Source organism: Gasterosteus aculeatus, chromosome 3, assembly GCF_964276395.1.
Source record: "Gasterosteus aculeatus chromosome 3, fGasAcu3.hap1.1, whole genome shotgun sequence".
In the NCBI taxonomy this organism is placed as follows: domain Eukaryota; kingdom Metazoa; phylum Chordata; class Actinopteri; order Perciformes; family Gasterosteidae; genus Gasterosteus; species Gasterosteus aculeatus.
In genome coordinates, this window is record NC_135690.1 from 1,306,700 (window position 1) to 1,324,852 (window position 18,153).

Sequence of the window (18,153 nt, forward strand, 5' to 3'; positions counted from 1 at the left end):
GTTGGGGTGGAAGTAGCCTAGAAGAAAATAGTTTTGTTCAAACATTTCATCGCATTAATCTGGGCCGCATTAATCGCATAGATTAACTCATTGATTTTAAATCCTGATTTGTTTCTATGTAAGTTTCTATGTATAACGAGTCAAAATTCAACAAAATAACGTTCTTCCTTACCTTTCACTTGACCAGCTCTGTTATCGTGTCCATGTTCCGCTTGAGGAAAAGTCTGGTTGCAACAAATCCTCCTTTACAACCCTCTTCTTGAGACGGCCCTCACGGGGCCACACAGCTTCCACACCGGCCCTCACGGGGCCACACAGCTTCCACACCGGCCCCTCGGGGCTACACAGCTTCCACACCGGCCCCTCGGGTCACGCCGCCCTGCAGCAGCCGGTCCCGTTCTCCTCGATTTTGTCTTGTACGTCTCTCGAAGGAAATGTTCAGCAAAACTCGCATATGTGATTTGTTTTTGATGCTAAATATGGACAATTTCCATAATTGCTATGATTTGAATTGATGAGCATAAACCCCCATTGGGTAATATGTCAGCAACTACTGAGCCGATTTGGACCATAAGGGAGAACTTTTAAGATGGAGAACATTAAGATTCTTAAAATGAAGAAAATTAACACAGATTTTAAAGTACATTCAGTGATCATTTATTTTTCTGCAGCCAGAAAAATAGAAAGGTAAAACAAAAAGACTTCGTACTGCTGAAGTGTAGTTTCTGATGCTTGCACGTTTACAGTACATTTTAATCTGATATGTAGCTTTGAACTGGACATGTTGCCATAATATATTTACAAAAATAAAATTAAAACCGGTCTCTTTAAACACGTTGACACATTCATAAAAATAAAGCTTTATGTCACACGTTTCCCCAAAACAAACTAACCTATTTACAGTCAAAGATGGAGATGAGTCCTGTCAAGCTACAGCAGAGATAAGCAGTTGCTTTGGATGTTTACCAGTCTGGGGGGTTATAAGTCCTCACTGACTAAATCCTTTTAAAGCAAAGTTGTATTTGTCTCTAACCACTGCGTGTTTCTGGGCCAAAGCTTGATTTGGAATATTTTCACTTTACACTTCTGGCATGATTTAAAATGACAAACCAATGAGGGAAAATTAGGGTGGAATTACTATCAGTCTATTGATTATTACATGAAAGTGACAAATGTTGCCTTTGAATTTAAGAGATGTAGGTGGGACAAAAAGCATCAATCCCTCCGTATTGTCTCTGGAACTTTTGGCTACATTTCAGGATAAAGGATAAAGTGACAAATCAGTTGCATCTTTGACTGTAGACCTTTGTACACCAAAAACATTGGTGGAGATATTTTCCTGGGAGGCGATAACATTCATTTTCGACTACGAACGGCAACAAAAGAAATCCACTGTTAACAGCGGCATGATTGTAACTACACAACCCAAAACACTGCAGCACTCAGAAGCAGAAGAAGTCTAGACTTTCCCCACCTTCCATCAAGCAAGTGACAATAATGAATCTCTAAGTCCATGTATGAGTACAGTGTGACGTGTGTGCACGCATCTGATCAGTGTTCAAACAGAAAAGGGAAAAAAAAAACACAGTAGAATCCATCCTCAGCGCAGGGAGTCCACTTCATTCAGCCGTCGAGCTCTTTGGTCTGCAGGTAGCGGTGCTTCCGTTTCTGGGCTCCCGGGGGGGGGGGGGCCTCCACCCGGCTCCGCCTCACGCGCCGTACCGCAACCACTAAACGTATTTACTTCCACCCAGGCTCCACTCCAGCCGGCGCTTCCTCCCTCTCACTCAGCCCAGGGTCTCCTCCTTACAGGCATCTGCAGAGGAGAAGAGCAGGTGGAACAGGACCGCCGTCATTTAACCACCATCATGCCAAGCATATTCATTGGCAAAGGTTAGTAAAATGATTCATATCCAACAAAGAAAAAACAGTTTAAGGCTTCACAATATAATAGTCAGAAATGCTGCCATATGTTCAACCTACAGATCTGAAATCAATAACAATCACATTTCAGACTTTATTTTTTCCTAACTCTCATTTTTCAACAAGCTTCCATCGGCAGCAAAAGTCAAAAGAGTGGAGGTAAGAACAAGTTGGCCCACTTATTGATACAAAAACACACCCATGTCTGTCAAAACTGAGCTTCCTGTGTTTGAAGACAAGATTCAGGCTTCTTCAGCAAATTGGTTACCCAGAAAGCCCTGGTTCATAAACCGTGAACACGTCCTTTGGGTGGAGAGCCAACGGCCGGGTGTCACGTTTCCCACCTGAACACGCGGACGCCTCCAACGCGCAAATGACTGAACGTATACAGGCACCGCTTGTTTGCTTTCAAAGCATCTGCACGGGACAGCTCATGCCTTTGTTTTGCATCCAGACCCAACATCGGCCCTATGAAAGCAAACCCATCAAATACCAATTCACACGTTGAGGCTGCTGCATGATGAAAAAAACGTGCAAATGTTGGATTTGAGTGCAGGCACGGGGGGGTTTGTTTCTAGCAGCGGTGGAGTCCCTTTTCCCGACAGACGATGGCAGCCTTTTCACACTTCCCCCCCCCGAAAATCCACACGACACTGCTGCGTCATCATCATGCAGCACAACAAGCAGGGCGTCAGGCGCCATGCCTCCTCGCGGTCAGCTCGAGTCCTACCTGGGCCACGGGAAGGGCGGGGTGGGGGAGGGAGCTCATGGTCTGGGGCGAGAGGGGGGAGTTGGGGCTAGCGACGCTGAGCATCTATACCTGCGGGGCCGAGCACCAGGGCCTGGAGGATGTCGGACAGGGAAACGATGCCCTCGATGCTCGAGTGCGCGTCCACCACCACCAAGCGATGCACCTGGCGGAAGACACGCAAGTACCGAGACGTTTCAGACCGGAGGGGTTGTTCCTGGTTTAACTCGATATGGCTTCAACATCTCACTTCAGCTTTGACGATTCGGTCCACGATGGTCTTCATCGTTTCCGTCTTATGGCACTTCATGACTCCCTCGAAGTACTGAGAGCGGTGTTTCAGAGCCTGCGTCACCGTGATGTCCAGGTTGTTGTACGTCTTCTCAGCAGCCAAGTTCTACGCACGAATGAAAATGCATTGTGGAAAGTCAGACAATAAATCACACAGCTGATTTTGGGCATTTTGTTTCTTCAAAAACAGAAATTATATAGAAATGTCAACTTACAATCACGTCAAACTTGGAGTAAATATCAACAACTTTGCCTGTAAGGGTACATAAAAAAAAACACTTCAGTGAGTAAAGTTTATCATCGTGAGCATTTATCAACACTTGACCATCCGGGTCTCACCCGACTCATCCACCACAGGCAGGGCGGACACTCTTCTCTCCACAAAGATGTTGAGTGCCTTGATGATGGGCGTGTTGGGGTGGATGAAAGCGATGTTGTGGTACGAACCGATGCCCAGCTCCCCGAGGGTCTGCTTCATGAAGGCTGGCTTTGGCATTTCACACATCTGGCGCACACAAACACACAATGAGGCAGGAACATGCCGAGTGGGATCACTCTCCAGCCGCGCCATTTCAGTAAGGGCGTATCGGAGCAATGTCCACATTGACCAGTAGAGGGCAGCAGACAAAAGGGAGGTGAGGAGGAGCTGACAGTGTGCACAGCACATGTAGTCAAAATGATCATTAACTGCATCATAAAGATCAATAGTCTATGCGTTCACTGACCAACCGGCTGAGGTTTGTATTGGACTCACAAAAAGCTGGAGGAACTTGAGGATCCTCTTGTGTGTGAGAATATAAAGTGCGTTCCCTGTGACGGGGTCGATGACAGGCAGGCGGTGAATTTTGTTTTTGATGAGTGTGTACACTGCATCGAACAGGCTGCGGTACAACAAACACAATGAGCAGTTACAAATCGCACAAACAAAAAAATCAACCCACGTGTACACAAAAAGATAATTACCTCGCATCGGGTGATATGTTGACCAGAGGTTTGAACGTTGCTTGAAGGTAAACCTCTGCAGAAGGAAATGAAAGGGTTAATCATAACCACAATGAATCTTACGTTGTGCACGTTACAGCACACTCGGGATGCTCACCTCTCCACGTCTCCAGCTTATGTTCCTCCAATTCATATATTTGCACCTGAAACGTAAGAGATAGACGCCTGGATGAGAGGAGAAGAAACGGGGGAATCCCCATGCAAACGTTATGTCACGTGAAAACGCACCATCGGCGACTTGTAGTATCGGTGTAGTATGATGATGAAATCTGTGATGGTCAGCATTCCTGTAACAAAAACACGCGTTCAAAACGCACTCGGAATCTACAAACAACACGCGCTGCCGAGCCTGCAGGCATGGTGCGATTGGGTAGAAAAAGGGGGCGTGGTCCAGACGGCACATCACTCAACGCTCTGCTTTATCCTCACGCTGACCTGGCATCTATTATTCATCATAAACTCTGCATAGGATTTACAGGTGCCGGGTCGGCTTTTGACAGTATTGTGCTGGTAGAGAGTTGGGGATCTCGCGTTATGGCGCTAATGACTTCTGGTCGGTAGAAAGCAGCAGCATTAAACCAGCAGCATCAACCAGCAGCATTAAACCAGCAGCATTAAACCAGCAGCATTAAACCAGCAGCATTAAACCAGCAGCATTAACCAGCAGCATTAAACCAGCAGCATTAAACCAGCAGCATTAAACCAGCAGCATTAAACCAGCAGCATCAACCAGCAGCATCAACGCTCCGCTGGTCCTCTGGGTTCATTTAGCAACGGGACACCAGCACAGCAAGAGAAATCACCACATACAAATGAGCAATTTCTGCCATTTTTCTTCAACTGAACTGTGGACTATAAATATGTGGAGCGCACGTTAAAGTCTGAGAAGGAGCCTGGCAGTTGCAGTAAGTATAAAACATACTTTTCGCTCATTAGAAAGTGCCATATTTTATCTGTAGATGCTAAAGAAAAAGAAACCATTTCAGGTTAAACTGCCTCTCTGATGGCAGTTGAGTAGATTCTTGAAAATACTATTGTACTCAGTATAAAGTCGTCAGTTCAGCGTGTGATAAGAGCAGCATTCAGGGTTCTTACCCACAAAGCTTTGCTTCTCCGTGTCCCACAGCGGAGCAGCTCGCACACCGTTGGCTACCAAGGCAAAGAACGCTTTCTTTACCTGTCAAGCAATAGCGGAAAAGACAAAACCCAATTATACACAATACTTCACAACAATGTGGCATGACTTCATCTTTAGTTTATAAGACAGGAATTCATCAGCAGCAGATCTGATAAATCAATCAACTTAGTTTCTAAATGAAGCGAAAGGGAAAATATTCGCTTGTCCAAAGCTTAGATGTGTCATGTATCATTCAGACTCTCACATCACTTTAAATCATATTAGAGTCTTTGTGAAGCCCTACAGTCCGGATGGCTTTGTGTTGGTTTTAGGATTTTCTTTTAGATAAGGCCTCTAGTCTGACCTTCGGCGGGTTTAGTGGTTGAAGATCTACACTTCAAAAGGAGGACAGGCCTCCACGGGATTACTGTTTAACCGCTTTATGACAATTGCATCAACCAGCTCATAGAAACTGCTCGGAGGCAAATAGTTCAGTTTAATGAACATTAACTTTAGCTGAACGTCTTTCGGTCTTTGAGACTAGCAGCCTCTAAAAGGAAACGGCAAAGTGAATCTTTATTTCGTCGCAGTACTCACTTGGAGCGCCGTGTCGAACACGACCAGCTTGGAGCTCGTGGGGACGATGTCATAGCACTTGTGGGATTTCATGAAGCGCATGTAGATATCGCTCTCAGGTTCAGCAGCTGCAGGAAGAAGCATGAAGAAAATACTTTGAGAGGAAGGAGAAGTCGCACAGGGAATATGTAATGGGCGCCTGGGAAGAAAACACACACAGAGCATAAACAACGATTACGGGTCTGGAGCACTTACAGCCACTTCAGTGCTCCCTCCTCCCGCCTACTCAGATCGGCACCAACAAAAACACAGCGATACTTGGGATACTGATGATTCAGTTTGAGATTACCCATGGTGGCAAAAGGGAACTGAGTAATAATAAGTAAAAATAAAACCATTAGTTCCAATAGACACTTTAAAAGCTGGTGGTCTGACATTCTGAAGGCATATGACGTGGTCTGCGTACTTGGGATTCGCTTTCTCAGACAACTCTTTCGCCCTGTTTAGATGCAGAGGCCTGTTGAATGGCCATTTTAAATACAAGTATTAACAAGTATCTCCATTACCGCACACGTCTCCATCTATCAAGGCTTCATTCAGAAACAAGAATGTTTCAGATAGAAGGGATCTGCTATGACATCAACGCAGTAAAGTCAGTGTAGAGGAGATCCCTGCAATATGGGACGAATCACAGCAAATGGGTCGCCCGGTGTGTGTGTGTGTGTGTGTGTGTGTGTGTATCTGCAGCTTCTTCTGGCCACCCCGTCGCTTAGAAACAGCTGGCATGCCCGTGACACCCTGGGGTGACGTGGGTCCCCTTCCATCACAAACACAAGAGCTACTGAAAAGGAGAAGCGTGGCGGGAAACCTACCGTCATCATCGAGTTGGAGTTTCTCCAGCATGCCTTCGAAGGGACCGCGGACCTGTGAGGGGAACAAGTGGGCAGTGAATGTCGCAGCGAGTCCTCGCGACAACACGCGGAGGAAACTTTGCCGTGCGAAGCCTTTTCGCAGCGACTGATCAACACAGTGCGCGCGCACTGCAACCCCCCCCCCCGCGCGCGCGCGCCTCGGTGTCCGCTGAACATGCACGAGTTACGTTTCATAAACATTGTGCTGTAGCGCTGCAGCTTCCGGGGCACATTATTATTATTATTATTGTTATTATTGTTATTAGAGCGCGCACACCCCTTTGTGACTCCGAGTGGAACAGTCCTGATACGTTTGCTGCAGTGGGGCGCGCGCAATGTTGACGCGCTGCTCAAACGGTCCCGTTCACACGTGCGCGCGTTAATAATGAAGCATTAATAATTAAAAAAAATGATATTCCTTGTTGGTTGTAACCTACCAAACACTCGCCAGAGGGAAAGAAAAACACAAGTGTGTCACAGACCGTAGAAAAGGCAGGAAGCTCCACGCGCTGGTGACACGCCCCTCCGTGCAGGGCAACCTGAGCGCTTCACCATATTAGGAAATCCCTTACGTTGCTAAGCAGCAAGAAACGGGGGATGCCTCGTCACATCTTCACAGGTCCTTTCTTCGGGCAAAACCAGCAATATGCCCGAGATCCACAACAAGCCCCAACGGAGACACGCGGCACGCGATGTGGGCTACTTCCATCTTATGAAAAATGCTGCATCATGCTGAGAGATTTGCATAGCGTGTAGAAAGAGTGAGTTGTGATATGCCCCATTTCCCCATGTCCATAAATTGCAAGCATCGTTACAACAAGCCACCACAGCGGTGTGAAAAGGCCTGCATGCCGCGGTGCGATGCTACATGGTCCCCTGTGTCGCCCGCAATGGTGACACAGCACGTTTCTCGCCAAAAACACTCCTGCAGCATCGTCCATCTTTTCCCTGCTGCATCAAAACCTGCTACGTGGCCTACTTTGGTTACACAGCAAACCCCAGGGATGCAGACATCCATGAATCTATTAAATGAATTGCTTTTTGTGCTTGGATTTAGCAAGCGAATGACGGGTTAGAGAGGATGGGGGCACAGGATGACCCTTCACTGGCTCATCATCACTCAAGCACAACCACGAGTCCCTGGGAGTTAATACAGACAGTATACAATGTTGCTGATGAAATATTGATTTACCCCCTTCTAGCTAGAATGCACAATCACCCAGTTGACCGGGGGCGACAGGACTTTGGATAGTTATTCATTTAATGGGTGCACTAGCTGTGGGAAATCTGGCACCACATCCTGACTCCGGACCGTAGTGACTCCTAAATAGGCCGCAGATGAAAAACCACAGACAAAAACACTGAACACTAATCCAGAATATTTTGCCGGTTGAGATTGTTTCAACGCAGAAATAAAGTTCATATTCTCTGAGCAAACAGTGTAAACGCACAGAAACACTGCGTGAGCCAGTGGAAGAGCTCAAAATGAAGAGATTCGAGTCATTCATGCACACAGTGCAAAAATGCAGCATTTTAATTTCAAATGTAGTCTTTTGAGTAAAAGCAATTCATACTTTTTCTAATTGACATAACTTTGCTATTCCAAAGCTCCAGGACACTTCGGTCAACTAGTTTGTGAAATCTAAACAACGTTACACACCAAATAGACGTCGACCTACGACGGATGGACAGGACTGACCCAGGGCAAATAAGAATATTGGGGTGTGACCCACTTGTTGCGAGGGGGGGGAGGGCACGGGGCTCGAGCAGGCGATCGGGGGTCTGGCAGAGGGAAGGCCGGGGCGCTGTCCCGTGTCCGGAGGCGTGGAGATCGAGCGGGATCGGGCGGCGGCCTCGAGGCGTTCGGGCCTCGGCCCGCTCGCCTGGGCCTCCTGGGTGAACACAGGTGGGCTGCAAGCCTGAGTCGGGGTGCTGGGTGGCGTGGAGAGTCCAGAGGCTGTGGAGGGATACAAATGAATAAATAATAAGATACAACTTTATTCTCTCAATGTCTGCCCATGGTCTGTTTTCAGACGCTGAAACCCCACGCGGATCGCTTATATGCCTCGATAACAAGACCGAGGGGCTAAAACCGTGACCGCCGCCGATACCATCAACGCGGTGGCGTGCTAGAACAGACGAGGAATGCATATCTGATGCATCAGGGGCGGAGAGAGTCCTGGGTATTGAGAAACAACACAAATGCCGGAGATAAAAGTCCCGGCCCAGTCGATGACAGACACGGAGGAAGTTCCATCAGAAGGGCGGCACAAATCAGCTATGAAGTAGTACTTCATCCACACATATTGTATGGAAATATTTTCCAGTACATACGTTATCCACCTTAAGAAGTTATTATGTTATGCATTTACCATGACGTATAAAAATGATATTGTGTACGATATCATACTCTATCGACATATCTACTAACCTTTACTAGTCACAAGTTCAGGCCCCACGCATTTTTTTTGTGCTGATTAGAGCTGCGCAGAGGACGAGTCACCCGTGACGCCGTGCAAAGGCCTTTCACTTGTTTTAGTCCATTCATCATTCATCATTTCTTTCAAATGCTTTTTTTTTTTTTTTCATCCGCACTAACGAACACTAATGTGTGGAATCTGTGGGCCAAAGCTGACAACTGATCCCCGTGTTTGGGCTTCAGTTAACTTATAGTGTGACAAGCATTTACATTTAAATGAGAACAATAAACAAACTGGCTAAAGGGCCTCAAGATAAATAATATAAAATACAGTGAAATATGACATGAAGACACAAATAACTTAATCATCTATTTAAAACATTAATTAAAAACATTAAAAGCCATTAAAGCGTTGGAATAAACAGAGGTTGCACATATATTCAGTTTATATTTAAATGTTAATGTAATTCTCTTTTTAAGAATAAAATGTATCAATGAAGTCATTGACTAACTTAAAGCTACAATTATTCTTGTGGCATTTTGCTCAGCAGCTGCTGTGGACGGACAGCTGTTGACATCTGCATTGCGTGTGGATGAAAAGTCCCACAACGCCCACAGGGCTCTTCTCCTCTGAATGATCGCCCTAGAAAGTGATTAATAATGTATTCAGCATAACAGAAGCACAACAAAAGGTTTTTTCCCTGTTGTCCCTTTACAATAACTAAGCCGATTACAATACAAGCAGCCGTATCAATCAGTCAGGCTTGCGTGGCCGGCGTCACTCCCATGGCTCCCATGACAGCCCTCACATGCTCTCCTGCATCAGGCATCACAATCTTGACACATGGTGACATGCGACACTCCGACGCGCCGGCATTTCTCTGACGGCGCGGACAATGAGGGACACGTGTGATGAGGACCGGGCGGCTCACACCTGTTGACCTTTTTTTTCATACCCTAAACTGTGCCAGCGCAGCCGGGAGTATGTGAATGTCCCACCAGGAGTGAAAATACATCAGTTTCAGTTGAAACAAACCAAGATTGTTAGTACAGTTAAACAATATGAGAGAGAGCGTATTTCCGCTAAGCGTGTGCCTCTAAATGAACCAGGGCACAAGTATTCTACCCAGACTTTTTCTTGCATTTCCAGATATAATCTCCGAATAGAGAATTATACAAACTGAAGACACCTTTCATAAAAGAATCGAGTGAACACATTTCTTTTGTCTTTTCCCAGCGCACTCCACAGTATCTCCTGACATTTAGTTGGCGAGCGGCGGCCCCTCTTTGGCTTGACCCGCTTCCGCGGTGTAGCCGTCTTATTTTAGCCACGCTGTTGTGGCACATTCCACAGGAGGAGATAACAGCGGGGGCCGGGAGGCCTCTGCCCGGCCTGGTTAATCGGGGGCAGCCAGACACCACGCAGGAAGCCGTCTGCTCCACCTGACCTTACGAACAACACACGGGGTTCTCAACCTTTACTCAGCGTTGAACACGGAGAAAACCCGGCCGCCTTGGGTGGATTGCAACTCGTAGACGTAGATCCCATTACAAAATATTCTTGTGGATACTGACGGCTCTGGTTTTGCCTTCTTTGGCCCTCGTTTCAACTACAACTCCATCAGTTTTCAAGGAGGCAGTAATTGACAGGTGATAACAGGCGCCGTGCGCCATGGTGGATCAAACCATCCTGGTACTTACGATGATGAAATGAAGAGCCTACTGACTTTTGCAAAGCTCCAACTCTGCAGGAAGGCGAAAGTCGACTGGATTTGCAAGGGTAATCTCTCCATACCTTGAAAATCGGTAAGAATGAGGAGTCAAATTTGAATTTCCACACCACACTATTTTGCAACTATTTGAATGCCAGATGAAAAGATTGGCCAAATTCAACAATAAGTCAACTCATACAAACCTCACCAGTAGCTACTTCAATGATTGATTAAAGGCTCTTCAGACATTCAGAACCACTAGAAACCCACAACAAATGGCCACAACCTTTCCTGATCCCACGTGGAACTTCACCTTCAGCCGGGCGCTTTGCCCTGACCTCTGCCATCTCGCCTCTACAGCGGTCGCTCCCCGCGGCGCCCGTAAACACGGCGAGGGCCGGCTGTTGCAAAGGGAAGTACTCTTGTACACGGAGTGGCACGCGTAGCCGAGAACTGAGAAACTCGGGTTACAACACACACACCATTCCACCATATCTTTATATATATTCATGCTCAAAATCTCATACGTCACATAGTTCCTTCAACGCTTCTCAAGCAAGAAACATTTCCTTGCTCCACCGTTTCAATTGAGTAGATTTAATGATTTTTTGTGTGAAATTTGATAGTTTATTGAATGCTTTGAGGTTTTGCATGAGATGTGTGCAGTGATTGTATATGAAAGTGATATGAAAGTCAGTAAGCCCAATTAGCAAAAAGGTTTCAGCTCCTTTCACATGGTTGAACAACCTGCATCGTGGCAGAACGTTGGAGACGCCGGATGAAACGGGCGGATGGTTTAGGCTGAGGTGTCACCGGGTTGCATGTACTGCCTCCAGGTTGAACTCTACTACATCTCACGTGGCCACATCTGGACGTAGATCATTAAAAACGGGCTCCTCTCATCTACTTTACGCAGGTCAGACCGGCGGTAAATCAGGAGCTGTAACGTCCGTGATGAAGGGCCACTCGAACGCCCCGCAGCGTCTCCCGGTGCTGCACACACGGAGCATTACGAGCACTTTACGATCGCTGCCTTCACTCAGCGTGGCGGTCCGGGCCTTTTTCGTTTGGCCTCCACATTCTGTCCCCTTGTAACATTGCAAACAGATAAGAGTCCCCAAAACATGCTTGTCACCTACATCAGTTTAAATGCTTTCTGTCCATTTAAATGATTCTTTTTTTGCTTTCTGGAGCAGCTTCTGAAGAGACACCGAAATAATAAACTGTATCACACAGCGGCGATAAATTACTTCAGCGGGATGACTACAAAACACGCTCCACCTCTGTTAGTCCCTCCTTTAAAATGAACATTAAAAGGAGGCGTGTTAATCAGTCAGAATGCATAAAGCATGATACGCTGCATTTAGTTAAACTTGATAAACCACGTTGGTGTCCTGTCGCGATGCCCAGCGTTACAGAGGGAAAGCGGCACATTACCAGACAGACACGACGACTCGGACTGATGCCGTCCTCCTAGTCCTTCTTGCTCCTTGCTTTTCTTGCTCCTCCTCAGGCTGCCAAACCTCTTCATGACACGCAGCGGGTCGGGGTTTCCAGGCTAAATATGAACATGAACATCCGCATCGCGATATGAGTTTGGCTCAAAAGCTGTGCCAAGTGACAGTCACTCCATTTGCCGCATGAAGAAAGTTGCACAGAAACTAAATTGCCAGGACCTGCAGCTGAAGTCCAGAGATGTAGAGGACAATACGTTCAGTTTCTGTCTTCAGTAGAGAGAGATAATCCTTCTCGTTGCTGGACGCATGGTGAACGTAGAAAACTGTCCTCGGGATCATGTTCTGCGTGAGAATAAACTAATGTTTGCTACTCCATTAGGTGCATCCTTCCACTTTTACTTGGACCGGAACATGAACACCGCAGCGAGGAAAAGAAGCGGTGTGCTCCGTGTGTCAGCCCATACGAGGGACGAAGGAACGAAAGCGGCTTCAGCTGAGAAACGCTGCTCTCGCGAGTGATGCAAAGAGCAACTAGGACCACAACGCCCCCCCCCCCTCCCCACTCCTCCCCCCTCCTCCCAGCAGTGTCAGGTGCAGCTGTGGGTGGCGTCTCTTTAATATAGCCTGCACGTCAGCATCCTGTAAAAGGACGCCGGTCTGCGGGGTAACCCAGCGATTGGCTCAGACTGCACGTGTCCCCGCCCCCCCCCCCGTCCAACGCCCTCCCTCTCCAAACACAAGAAAGTCAGCACGGGCGCATCTGTCTCACTCCGTCTTCACACAATGCAGCGACGGATCAGCGAACGCACCGGTTCAGCATTGGGGAACTACGGATGTAGACGCAAAAGGTGGTGAACGTGGGTCTGGGAGTCCTGCTGCGCCGCCATTTGCACACTCGGTTGTCTGGTAATTTTAGGGGCCTGACCTTTAAGACTGCCGAGGCCACTCGGCGCAGATGACAGCAGGAGGACATCCCATGTTCTGTCAGCTGATCAGAAAGCCCCCATTCAATACCCCGAGCCTCCCCCAGTCCTTCCAGATGGCCCCACTCCGTACCGGCTGCTCACACCAGCGACACTGCGTCCAGTGCAGATCTCAATTTACATGTTATGCAAGTGTTCCCCTCCCGCTCGGCGGGTCAATGGCTAATTCGATTCGAGGGGTTGAAACATGGCCTCGGACGCCCTGCGGTACTCGCTGGGCCTCTGCTCTGTTCACTTTGAAGGTTGCCAAGTTCGGATTGATGAGGATTTTGAATACAGTCCGCGGTGCGTTTTGTATGAAATTGCTCCGCCCCTTGTAGGGTCTGTACTGTATGAATCTCCAAAGTGAAAAAACTGCCGGGTTCCTTTATTTACTGACAACGCTGAGAGGTAGCAACGGAGAGAGCGAGAGGGGGGGGGGGGAGCAAGCCTGCCTGCTTGTATGAGGAGCTGCTAAGAGCCTGGTCGCTTCCAGATAAGGGTATGAAAACACCGCAGCAGCCTTCAGCAGCGACTGACAATGTCCAGGCGATGGACGGCTACGCATTTAGAGCAGACGGGAGGTAAAAAGATATTCTGAACATATTTGTAGGTCAGTACGGCTATGAATGCATCGCTGAAAAACCGTCGACTGATGCATATTATGCAACTCATAAATACACATGATGGTCAGAAACAAGTCCGCTTACTAAACTGGTAAGGAAAAGAAATGCCGGTAATACCAGTGATGTATGAATCACTGATGAGTGGACTGGGCCTCCAGCGCGCCCTTGTGGCGACAGCAGGAACATCCCCACCACTGCACCCGGAGACTCATTTAACCGTCACGTCTCACGCTGAAGAAATGCCAAGCAGCTGGCGCGAGGGGGCCGCGGCCGAGGCCCACGCTGGGTTTTGGTTTACCGTCAAACACAATACCCAGAGGAAGCCGAGCGGGGCGACTGGACCTGGCGGAGCTCCTCCGCCGCCGCTCGCCAAGCTGGTAGTGTGGTAGTGTGCGAGAGAACCGAAGAATGGCAGCGCGTGTTCGAGCCGAAAAACAAATGACTCATCTTGTTGCCGGGGGAAGCTGTTTCCATGTGAAACAGGCTGTGTTTTGGTTATGTAATCAGCCACAAAGCTACTTGGGAGACATGCAGAGCCGAGAATGTGCCGGTTAGATCTGTTCTTCGTCGATCGAGTACAAAGCGTTTTTGTATTTCACGAGTTTGAATTTGGGCAATGCACGATGGCCGGCCTCCCAGCTGCAGGATGCCAAACCTGTAAGTGCGTTTAATGAACTGGCTCTGATACAAACAGTATTGTGAGCTTCTCTTTATTCTGACCAATGACAAAGACAACCATTTTAGTTCTTCATGAGTAATAACAGAGGAACGTCTACCCTCTCCTCAGGCGATAAGCCTTCGGCCTGAAGAGGCTCATGACCATGTTGGCTTGTTGGGAATGGCAAAGAATAGTTGTTTTCTTTTGCTCTTTATCATGAGGAAATATGGGCTCTTATTTCCTTATCGGCACAATTCTTTACTATGTGAAAAAAATGCTGCATGTCGGGTTTTTAACGGCAGTTCTGTCACGAGCTGGTGAAATATGTAAATATCTGATGGGATCTGATCAGATGGACACTAGTTCCTGTGTGCGGCATCACAGCGTCACATCTTCGACAGGATTTTGTTTAATCTTTCGTGTCGTACTTCCTTTATAACCCCCTTCCTCCTGGAACCGCTCTTGCACAAGATAACAGCAGTGCTGCTCTGCTTTATTGCGTACTACATTTCCTGTTTGAAAAACAATATCAACCACAGTTGTTGTCAATCCACCGACTACAGTGTTCATTTTGGCTTCGTTTGCACTCACCTCTCCTGGTTCTGGAGAAGATTTTGATGCTTGCAGGTGTGGAGCAGGATGAGGAGCGGAAGATGCCGCTGAAGCTCAGTCGCCGGGGGGACTTGGGTGGGGAGTCCTGGTGTGAGGGATAGGGGAAGATGGTTTTGGGGGCGCTGGAGCCGGCCTTCAGCTGCACTGGAGCAGACTGAGAGCCCGGCACCAGAGGAGCGCCGGCCGGGCGCCTCGCCGACGCCACTCCGGTGGGGCTGGCCGAGCGCACGCGGGGCTCCCCCTGAAAAACAGGGAATGAGAGGGCGGTTTTAAAAGAAAAATTCCCTGCACTTTGTGGAGCTGCTCTATGCTCAGACTGCACCCTCCCGGGGGGGGGGGGGTCAACAACCACGAGGGACTTGTGGTGAAATGAAGCCCGCTGAGCTCCCCACATGTGTTTACTTCTCGTTTCCCCCCCCAGTCAGCCGCGTTGTTTTAACAGTTATAAAGTATAAAAGAGATGGTTCTCCATCTCCCCTCCAAGGCTTCACACGATGCCGCTCAGGGCCTCGCGTTCCAAAGACAATCAGCTCTCCTCGTGGTTAAACAACAGTCTGCCTATTTTTCATTGTGACTCTGTGTGTCTGCGGCTCGGCCTCTGCAAGGTTGATGTCGCGTAAACATTCTTCTCTCTTCGCGGTGCAAGAGACCAAAACAAAAACAGCAGAGACGGCGGCCAATCAGTGCGGCGGCGGGGAGCGCGCGCCTCCCTCCCGCCCACTGCTGACCGCCGTCTGCGTGGACGTGCCAACGCGCCGTCTTTTAACCATTTGTGGTCTCTGATTACAGTGGAGCTTTGGAACGAGCAGAGCACATATCTGTTGGAACCAATCCTCTAATCCATTATTTGTGTTGAACTCTGTCATTGTGTAAGAGCTTGTTGTGGCAGGCGAACATCAACCAGGATGTTTTTCTAGATATAAACTAACCGTTCAAAAAGCAGAAAGCACAGCTTTTGATACGAATGACGCAAATGCTACTGAGGTAAAAGTGAAGCACTCTGGTGGACACGAGGTAACGGCCCACGTCTGCTCTGACTCGAATCAATCAGCGCAGACATCTTCTTAAAATCCATTTCCTGCATGTGCTCCAGCGATGCCCGGGCGCAGAGGGGGTAATGTTACAGTGAGCCAGTGAGCGTTGGCAGAACAGGAGACATGGCCTTGAGTAATATTTTGCTCTCCCCCCCCAAATCCACATCTAAGCGAGGTTCAAAGCCAAACAAACAAGAGCCGAGATGAATCATTCACTCGGAAAGAGCTCGGCGAGCTCGACAAAAACAAACATTTGACAAGCGAATGAAAACCATGACAGAAATAAAAGTAAAGTATATAAGGTGTGCACCGTCTGAGCGCCGCTTTTGGTGGAGCCGCTCGTGTCCGCTTGTGGGGAAGAAAACGCACCAAAGTCCTGCAGGATAGAAAGTAAACACAATGCATCAAGTCATCAGGTAATTGGTTCTGCTAAAATGGATGTCGGTGTTCCTCATCAATCACAGTTGATATTTGACATTTCACCTCGGAGGGAAAATAAACATGCTTTGACATTGCGGAAACCTCTGCAAGCAAATACAACACCTAACCTTTCACATACATACGTACATTCCACTCTCGGGCACTTCAGCAGAAGAAAGGTTTGGATAAATAATTAGGTGACCACGCAAACCTGTTCCAGAATATATTACGCAACTGTGTTGTTCAGGTTGAGCAGGGAGGATTTCACCTTGTTGGAGGAAAACATCCAGCTATAAAACTGCATTGTATTCAGAAGTTTTCTATCTACTATACTTTTTACAGCCGCCAATGAACGCATCATAAAACCTGAAATGACCCTTCCAGCGGCATTATTTCTTTATGTCAGCTGTCTTTGCTGTTGCACAAAAACGCTTTAAAAAGGAGACACGGGTTGCAGCCAATGCGTTGGCGTTTAAATGAGTAAAGCGTGGACGCCATCCACAAAACACGTAGCTGTGAGCTGCAGGATTAATGGCTGTTATCAACGCAACGAGACAAAACAAATGAGCTGTCAGCAAAGTGTCCCCACGCTGTCCAGGAGATGTTTTGACCCTGGAAAACAGAAGCTCGGCTGAAGCTGTAAAGTCTGCACAGTTCACTTCATCGTGGGCTTGTGAAGCACAGAAGAACAGCAACAAAAAAGCCCCAGACGTTGGTGAATAGAAGCCTGTGTGCCACTAAATGCACTTAATGTTGCATAAACAGGTGAGCGTAAAGGAGCCTGCTGGTTCCCGTAGAACAGCTGCTTTGCTTGTTATTACTTGTTTTCCTCCCAATGCATATAGAGAATACCTGAACAGCACATGGCGTAATAATCCTTTCGTCTTTGCCTTAATAACGCTAGTTGTTAGGAGACAGGGGGGGGGGGGGGGGCGCTGCCATGACAACACATTAAAGGGTTAAAGGGTTACTGTTGGACATCATGTTAAAATATAACGTTACAATTCCAACGACCCAAACAGAACAAAACAAGCTCAACAACAAGCCCTGCTTTTTGTTTGTTTGTTGTTGTTGTTGTTTACGGTAAGAAGTAAAATGCGTGGATACTCCACCGACTCACTGGCATGTTGATCCGCAGACTTCGTCTTCGCTTCGGCCTGTTCTTTGAGGGGTCCTTGCTGGACTCCATCACCGTGCTTCCCATTTTTTTTTTAAAGCGACCCCCCCGCCTCACACTCTTCCTCTTCCTCTTCCTCCCCCCAGCAACAAAAGTGTGGTAATTAACTACTGCGCCGCGCCCGCTGACCACCAACAGCCGCCTCCACCTTCGCTCTGGCCGCCCCCGTGTGTTTACTACGAGGGCGCCGCCTCCTCCTCCACCCGGAAGTGGGCACGGCTCGCGTCTTCCAGTGACTTTCTCGCGCGCTGTCGACGCCGCCTTGTTTACGCGGTGTTACGTCGAAGTCCGTCGCCCCGCAACAAATGCGCGTCCCGCAGAACGCGGAGTCCGGAAGACACGTTTTTGAAAGGGAAGCCGGTTTCGGCGCTACACCGAACATGTAAGTGAACGGCTCGCCAACAGATGTCAGCACGACTCAGACGTTTCACTCGCTTCATGGACACGAACTAAATGCGATGTTATTATGGCCATTTGAATAATAACCGGATATTTTTGTTGGCAAATA

General features: G+C 48.0%; 1 protein-coding gene across 8 annotated transcripts; it reads right to left on the bottom strand.

Moving 5' to 3' along the window:
• Nucleotides 1–633: 633 nt before the first annotated feature.
• On the bottom strand, nucleotides 634–18,091 carry LOC120815683 (5'-AMP-activated protein kinase subunit gamma-2). Of its 8 annotated transcripts, none has more exons than XR_013467044.1 (16): nucleotides 17,589–18,091; nucleotides 16,359–16,424; nucleotides 14,994–15,255; nucleotides 8,302–8,525; nucleotides 6,530–6,581; nucleotides 5,679–5,785; nucleotides 5,060–5,141; nucleotides 4,193–4,251; nucleotides 4,062–4,107; nucleotides 3,926–3,980; nucleotides 3,717–3,843; nucleotides 3,302–3,467; nucleotides 3,178–3,215; nucleotides 2,922–3,068; nucleotides 2,654–2,837; nucleotides 634–1,816 (listed from the first exon to the last, which is right to left on the bottom strand). XR_013467044.1 is itself a non-coding variant. In XM_040170553.2 (16 exons), exons 1-16 carry the CDS (start codon nucleotides 17,670–17,672, stop codon nucleotides 1,788–1,790), a joined length of 1,638 nt encoding a protein of 545 aa, XP_040026487.2. In that variant the 5' UTR covers nucleotides 17,673–18,091; the 3' UTR covers nucleotides 634–1,787. The 8 variants fall into 8 exon arrangements, 5 of the variants coding, with proteins under 5 accessions (XP_040026487.2, XP_077954736.1, XP_077954735.1 ...); XM_040170553.2 differs by having other exon boundaries at nucleotides 2,744–2,837; XM_078098610.1 differs by having other exon boundaries at nucleotides 2,744–2,837; nucleotides 5,679–5,856; nucleotides 17,589–17,856.
• Nucleotides 18,092–18,153: the final 62 nt, after the last annotated feature.

Coding starts and splice junctions, on each gene's coding strand:
- LOC120815683 (XM_040170553.2), bottom strand. CDS start 17,672: ATGGGAAGCACGGTGATGGAGTCCAGCAAGGACCCCTCAAAGAACAGG. Junction 4,108..4,192: donor GATACTACAAGTCGCCGATG/GTGCGTTTTCAC, acceptor CTTACGTTTCAG/GTGCAAATATATGAATTGGA. Junction 3,981..4,061: donor TAAGCTGGAGACGTGGAGAG/GTGAGCATCCCG, acceptor TTCCTTCTGCAG/AGGTTTACCTTCAAGCAACG.